This window comes from Triticum aestivum, chromosome 7A, assembly GCF_018294505.1.
Source record: "Triticum aestivum cultivar Chinese Spring chromosome 7A, IWGSC CS RefSeq v2.1, whole genome shotgun sequence".
Classification (NCBI taxonomy): domain Eukaryota; kingdom Viridiplantae; phylum Streptophyta; class Magnoliopsida; order Poales; family Poaceae; genus Triticum; species Triticum aestivum.
The window spans coordinates 128069918-128077961 of NC_057812.1; the positions used below are offsets into that span (position 1 = coordinate 128069918).

At 41.3% G+C, this 8044-nt stretch overlaps 1 protein-coding gene across 1 annotated transcript; it reads right to left on the reverse strand.

Moving 5' to 3' along the window:
* Positions 1 to 1867: 1867 nt before the first annotated feature.
* LOC123148352 (homeobox-leucine zipper protein ROC8-like) lies at positions 1868 to 2966 on the reverse strand. The gene is made up of 3 exons (XM_044567741.1): positions 2787 to 2966; positions 2538 to 2655; positions 1868 to 2415 (listed from the first exon to the last, which is right to left on the reverse strand). Exons 1-3 carry the CDS (start codon positions 2894 to 2896, stop codon positions 2200 to 2202), a joined length of 444 nt encoding a protein of 147 aa, XP_044423676.1. The 5' UTR covers positions 2897 to 2966; the 3' UTR covers positions 1868 to 2199.
* Between the last annotated feature and the right edge of the window lie 5078 nt (positions 2967 to 8044).

The window sequence follows — 8044 nt, forward strand, 5'->3', positions numbered from 1 at the left end:
GGACCACTTGTACGGTTTCTGTTCTGCAACTTTTTTTCGGCCAAACCCTTAAAATCTGAAAATTATAAGGGTTTGACCGGTTTTACGGGGTCTGCTAGAGATGCTCTGACAAGGGTGACGCCGCGGAGAGGAACTGAGTAGGCGCATCCTGCCGACCGGCGATGCGGGACAATAGTCACAACTAGTAGTATATCGAAGGAATCGGAAGTAGCAGATCGAACCGGATTTTTATGAAATAATCTGATACATCGAATTCAATAGGTACAAGACTTCTTCGGCAGTTTGTGTAGCCACAGTCCTCATCACTTACAAATTACAACACAAAGGCACAACAAATTGCCCCGTGGTTGGATGGAAGTCTGAAAACCAAGAATCAGGAGCAAATCATAACTCTTATTCAAAACCTTGTAGTCTATTCCAACTTATGCATGTTTGGTCATACAATTTCTTTGCCAGAAGCATGGAGGAGGAACGTCGACATGCAAAAAGTAGAGCTAGAGCTCATCTTGGAAAGATGTGGCGCATCTGAGGGACCCCGCCTTGAGGCGAGCATTCTCCTTATTGAGCTCCTCCTGCTAGTTGATGTAGTGTTTGGTGATGCAGTTGGGGTTGAGGCAGATGAAGTTCTTGAGCACCTCCCGCACGACCATGTTCTCGGACAGGATCCTCGTGTTCTCCTCGCGGAGGAAGAGGTTCTCCGCCCTGCAAGACCTGCGACACTAGGATGTTAAGTTAAATGAGAAGGAAAAAAAGTGTGGGCAGAGAGCGGCTAGTGTTTGGAAGGAGACCCAGGTATCAGTCCAAAAGAAAGTGGTGAGGCCATTATTCGTGACGACGATTGAGATTTTTTGAAGGGTGGGGAGTTGTGAGTTTATAATTTTCCAGAGGAACGAATGGTTATGTTTGTCAGCAATAGCATGTGTATATAGCCACTATGGTACTAATTTAGAGCAAACTTCATTAGTACATAATTATTCAGTAAGCAAAGTTCTTCAAATCTGGACCACCATATTTTTTGGTTTGCAAACATTTTTTCAAGCAATAACACATTGAGTCTCTGTATAAGTTTCCAATGCAGTAAAAAAAGGCTTGACGAATTGCATCAAGTTCTTTCAAAAAAACAGTTGGAAATGCGAAAACAGACATGAAATAGACAACAAGAGTCAAATACAGAAGAAAGAAAGGTCAACCTAGCACCCCGAGAGCCGAGAAAGTAGACAGGAAATCGAGCCGCTGAGGTATTTGAGAGAGCATTGGACGATCGGTTGGAAGGCTGAATAGGGGAGCTTGGTGGGGGAAAGAAGTAGGCCTAGATAGGGCTGGGGGGAGGTAGAAACGGCGCATCCGCAGCGATGGAGGGCTGGACGTGGATGGGTAGCTAGGAAGGTAGTCTTGTGAAGATTCAGCAAGAGGACAGTAGCGTTGGCAAACATATCCAGGATTTTTTTGAGTTGCGTGGCAGTATGCATTGTCAGATCGATATGCTACAATCCATCTTATGCTTAAATTTTGACGAGAAGGGCCCAGAAAGCTGCGATCAATTTAGGAAAACCTATCAATCTTAGGCTGTTAAACAAATAACCTGTTCCTTGGATTTGGCGTGTTAGATACTTAGATCTCTCTCCACTTTATCTGATGTAGACCATGTGGTGATGAGCTTCTCACGGTCTCACATCTAACAGGGTTGACGCTGCGGAGAGGAACCAAGCAGCCGCGTCCTGCCGGTCGACGAGCGGGACAATAGTTACAATTCACAAGTCACAACACACAACACAAGGAACGACGCGATCTACTAGTATTATCGAAGGAAACCATATTTCTTACAGAAGTAGCAGAACCGGCTCTTCATGAAATATAATCTCATACATCGAATTGAGTAGGTAGATCTCCTTTGTTCTGACTTCTCCCAGGAGTAATGTTGGAGCTTCCTATGGTGGCTCCAACTAATAAATGAGTACGAACTAGAGTACAAGACTTCTGCGCGCGGCAGTTTGTGTAGGCACAGTCCTCAGTCACAACACAAAGGCACAACAAATTGCCCACGACTCGATGAAGATCTGACAACTAAGAATTATTCAGGACCAAATCATGTCTCTTATTCGAAACCTTGTACTAGTTTATTCGAACTTATGCATGTTTGGTCATACAATTTCCTCGCCGAAAGCATGGCGGAGGAACGTCGACATGCAAAAAGTAAAGCTAGGGTTCATCTTGGAAAGATGTGGTGCAGTGGAGGAGCCCCGCCTTGAGGCGAGCGTTCTCCCGATTGAGCTCCTGCTGGTCGATGCAGTCCTTGAGGACGCAGTGGGGGCAGGTGGCGGAGTTCTTGAGCGCCTCCCGCACTGCCATGATCTCGGAGCGGAGACTTGTGTTCTCCCAGCGGAGGAAGCGGTTCTCCAGCCGCTCGTGCTCAATCTGCCATGCCATCATAAAGATTCCAGCCCGTTAATTGCATCACCGATCGAGGACACGAGATCGAGAAAATGAAAAAATAGAAAACTATGGAGCAAATCAGAGATCCAGTCCATAACCCATACCTTGATCTGTGTCCGGTGGTTCTGGAACCAGGATCTGACCTGCTTGGTCTCCAGACCAAGCTCGCGTCCAAGCTGAGCGCACTGGATCTCATTGGGGTGGTCGTACTTCTTGTACGACCTGCGCGCGCACACATACATAATTGATTAGTTTCTGTCACTAGTGTCTAGTACGCAGTAGTATGAAGATGCATAGAACAGCAAATCACGGGAAATGGACAAAAATGAAGATATTAAGAGATTAGAACCTACTCCTCCAACTTCTGGACCTGCTCCTGTGCGTGGCGGCGTTGGCGCTTCCGGCGCTCCTGCAGCTGCTGCTGGCTGTCGGAGCCCCCCTGCTGGTGGTCGCCGAAGTCCATGGCTCTCGCTCGCTCTCTCTTGGAGGCTGGCTATAGAAGGAGAGGATGGAAGGGGAGCGATGGCTTTTTGCTCTGATGTGTGATTCCTCCCGGCCGGTGCTCTCCTATTTATACAGAAGCCTTGGTAACGCCAACATTGTGCTGCTCACTGCCAGTGCCAACCCATGGTATCGTCATTTCCTTCTTTGGCTCCATCTACTAACCACCCCCGCTCCTTGGCTTCTTTCGTCCATCTTGCTCGAGAAGCCCCGCTCCTTGGCTTCTTTCGTCCATCTTGCTCGAGAGCCCCCGCTCCTTGTGTTGGGTACTTGCGTTTGCATCTCCTCCTCTCTTTTGGTGGGTGCACATATATTAGAATGACTTAATTCCGTCTTTTTTTACCTACTAATTAATCTTTTGCCAGAATTACCATTATTTGAGGAAAACCTTAGAGAGTAGCTAGAGTACTTCCTGGAAAATAGCATGCAGTCTTATTCTAAAGGTGACGTGCTTCTTTGTTTTAGCGATGATTCATTCCATGCTGCAAGCAGGCTCGCTTGCATTTTTGTCATGTAAATTTGGGAGCCGATTACCACAGAGCCGATGTGCTAGATGCTTGGTGCAATGGGAGGCTGCACGCGCCGGTGCTCAACTTACACTCTTTGGGACGCCAGCATGTGCCACAATGAGTAGGACCCTGTATTTTCTTTTCCCCCTATCAATGAAATGATCCACGGCATTGCGTATTTGCAGAAAAAATATGTTGTTATTCTCTTTATATATTTTTCCTTTCATGCTTAGTTGATTTGTAACACATTCGGAAATTGCTTTTCGTGACCGAACTCATTTGCTCTGATGAACAGTGAATTCCAACTAAAGTAGCTAGCAAAGAACTTAAAAAATCAAAGATGCTCGAGTATTTTAGGTGTGTGCAAAATTTCATGCAGAAATGACATCCGGGATGCTCTAGTCAAACAAACAAAATCGACTATTAAAAAGCTTTAAAATGTTTAAAATTAGTTAATACTTCCAGTAAATTTATAATAGCAAGTTTAAACTATTAGTTTATACTTATTGCTAGAGCAAATTAATTTTGATCGTTGTGTGATTTATAATATAGAATAATCTAATCCACCTGATGATTACAGATTAAAAGAGCCACGCTAAAATAAATTATAGCGTATAAATGTCTTCAAGGGATCGTTATGCTCCCGTTGCACCTCTCCGTGTACTCTATTCATGCAGGATGCCTGTTTCTTGTAAAATAAATGTAAGATTTTACATACCATGCTTAGTCTATGTTAATACTTGGTTTATGTGAGTTATATTTTGCGCTTCGCATTATATGGGGTGGCATATATTTTTATTTTATTTATGTGAATAATATTTTACAAGCTAATGTATTGTGTCCACTCTATAAATGTTATTCACCGTAAATAACTTTAGAATTACTAGTTCTGGGGATTGCTGTGAAGTAGGTATAGTTGTAGATTAGTAAACAAGAAAAGCATATATGCATTCTATCAACAACATATTCCAGAATTATGGTGGTGTTATGAAAAAGTTTTCACGTGTATACTGGGCATAATGGCATTATGGTTTTCATAATACTGGGCATATCGCTTACACGACAATAATTTTTGCATGTGAAAACCATAATGGCATTTAGTGCATTCAAGGACCGAGATGATAATGGATAACTAATCCTACATTAATTCTGATGGCTTTTGTTCCCTAACTGAAGATCCATCCTGCGATAAATTTGTGACTTGAATGTGCCAAAGTAACATGAGCATATGGGAACGAGCACACAGACAAACATCTACATGGTAATTCATTTTCGGTCAACACAATCTGGAGAATCTTGGAGACTAGTTAACATTTATGGGCCTTGTCATGGAGAACAAAGAGTGAATTATACCAACTGGATTTTTGGATTAAGCATCCCCCATGATGAAGAATGGCTTCAAGTAGGAGATTACAATTTCATTCGCATTCCAGAAAATTGCAACAAACCAGGGGAATTATTCTGATATGATAACTTTGAAAGAATTTATGCGCACACACAGCCTGATTTAATTGCCCATGAAAGGTAGAGCCTACACATTGAGCAATATGCAGATTGACCCTTTGCTGGAACAATTTGATTTGTTTCTCACTAGCAACCATTGAACAAATTAAACCCCTAGGAAAGCCTATGTCTGACCACATACCTTGTGTTGTTAACATTGAGACCAATGCTCTTCCAATTTGAGTCCTACTGAATACAACACCCGAGTTTCTTGGAAGTTATTCAAGCTACTTGGTCAAAACTGGTAGGAGCCAGCAACAGTGTCACTATTCTTTGTAGAAAGTTCAAGAACTTGCGTTATGAACTTAAAAAGTGGAGCAAGAACATTCCCAAATGCTCCATTGCAAATGAAAACTCTAATAAGGCTCTTGTTAGAATTGATAGTTTGGAAAAAAGAGCTTTAACAATCCCTGGAGCCAACTTTAGGACTATTCTGAAGAAACACTTGCTTCACCTTTTATCCTATCAGAAATAGTATTGGCAATTTTTTTGCATTATTACATGGATTCAAATTGGAGATGAGAGCTTCGAATTTTTCAAATTCATGGCATCTGAACGATACTGAAGAAATAGCATTCCATCGCTTACCACTTCAGATGGCTCTTACATTGAAGGTCACGAAGGTAAAGAATCAATCATCTTTCAATACTTTAAAGAAAGGTTCAGCACGTCCTCCCCACGTGAGATGAAATTTATTCTTGATAACATTATTAAAAATAATTAAGTCCTCGATCAGCTCACTCCTTTTACCCGAGAGGAAAATAAGAAAGGGATCAAAGAAATGCTAGCTGATCGAGCTCCTGGGGCAGAATGATTTACTAGTGGTTTTCTGAGGCCCATTGGCTCATTATCAAGGAAGATTTCTATGCTTTGTGCTCTCAATTCTTGGAAGGCAAATTAAACCTTGAAGGCACTAGTAAATGACTTCAGACCCAGCACACTCCTAATGGTTGCCTAAAGGTTATAACTAAACCGCTTGCTAATCATCTATAGTCTTTGACCCTAAAATTCAACCATAGTAACCGATACGGTTTTTGAAAAGGCCAATCAATTAAATACAGCTTATGCTAAGCTTGCATTGGTTTTTCCCTTGAAGAGAAAAGGGTGATGCAGCAATGTAGAGATAAGTACTTCCCTCAGTTAAGAACCAAGGTATCAATCCAGTAGGAGGAACACACAAGTACAATGATAGCACTTGCATGAACAAACAAATACTTGCACCCAACATGATAAAGGGGTTGTCAATCCCTTCATGGTTACTTGCAAGGATGAGATCTGATAGAGATGGGTATAAAAGATAACTAAAAGTGCAAAATAAAGTAAAGGTAAGTAAATTGCAGCAAGGTATTTTTGGGTTTTTGGTTTTATAGATCTAAAAATAATATGATAGAAATAGACCTGGGGGCCATAGTTTTCACTAGAGGATTCTCTCTTGAAAGAACACATAGGGTGGGTAAACAAATTACGGTTGAGCAATTGATAGAAAAGCGCATAGTTATGACGATATTTAAGGCAATGGTCATGAATATAGGCATCATGTCCGTGATAAGTAGACCAACTCATGCCTGCATCTTCTATTATTACTCCACACATTGACCGTTGTCTAGCATACATTTAGTGTCTTAACTTAACAAGAACGGAGTAATACCTTAAGCAAGATGACATGATGTAGAGGGATAGATCCAATCAATATGAATAAACCTCACCTTTTTATCCTTAATGGCAACAATACAAATACGTGTCATGTCCCCTTCTGTCATTGGGAATAAGCACCGCAAGATTGAACCCAATACAAAGGACATCTCCCATTGCAAGAAAAATCAATCTAGTTGGCCAAACCAAATCAATAGATTGGAGAGAAATATAAAGCTATCTTAATCATGCATAAAAAAGTTCAGAGAAGACTCAAATAATATGCATAGATAATCTAATCATAAACCCACAATTCATCAGATCTCAACAAATGCACTTCAAAAGAAGATTACATCGAATAGGTCTCCAGGAACATCGAGGAGAACATTGTATTGAAGATCAAAGAGAGAGAAGAATTCATCTAGCTACTAACTATGTACCCGTAGGTCTGTGGTAAACTACTCACACATCATCGGAAGGGTAGCAAGGTTGATATAGAAGCCTTTCGTAGTCGAATCCCCCTCTGGCGGAGTACCAGCGAAGGCCTCTAGATGGGATCTTAAGAACAGAAACTTGTGGCAGCGGAAAAGTATTTTTGGTGTGCCCTTTGGTATACGAGGAATATTTAGGTATTTATAGAGCAAAAATTAGGGTTGGAGGAGCATCAGAGGACCCACAAGCCTACCCCCCCCCCCCCAGGGCGCATCCTCCAAGATTGTCGCCAACTGGTGGCCCCTCTGACCCCCTCTCCAAGGTTCCTAGGTGTATTCTGGTCCAAGAAAAATCCTCAAAAAGTTTCATTCCGCTTGGTATTGATTTTCAGAAAAGGCAAAAACAAGGGGAAAAACAGCAACTAGCACTTGGCACTAGGTTAATAGGTTAGTCCGAGAAAATGGAATAAAATAGCATAATAATGCATATAAAACATCCAAGGTTGATAATATAATAGCATGGAACAATCAAAAATTATAGATACATTGGAGACGTATCAAGCATCCCCAAGCTTAATTCCTGCTCGCCCTCGAGTAGGTAAATGCTAAAAACGGATTTTTTTTATGTGGAATGCTACCTAACATGTTTATCATGTAATCTTTCTTTATGGATGAATATTCAGATCCGTAAGATTCAAAACAAAAGTTTAATATTGACATAAAAACAATAATACTTCAAGCATACCAAAAAGCAATCATGTTTTCTCAAAATATCATGGCTAAGAAAAGTTATCCCTACAAAACCATATAGTCTTGTCATGCTCCATCTTCTTAACACAAAGTATTTATCATGCACAACTCTGATGACAAGCCAAGCAATTGGTTTATACATTTTAACGTGCTTTACCTTTTTCAACTCTCATGCAATACATGAGCGTGAGCCATGGATATTGCACTATGGGTGGAATAGAATATGATGTTGGAGGTTGTGTGGAGAAGACAAAAAGGAGAAAGTCTCACATTGACAAGGCTAAT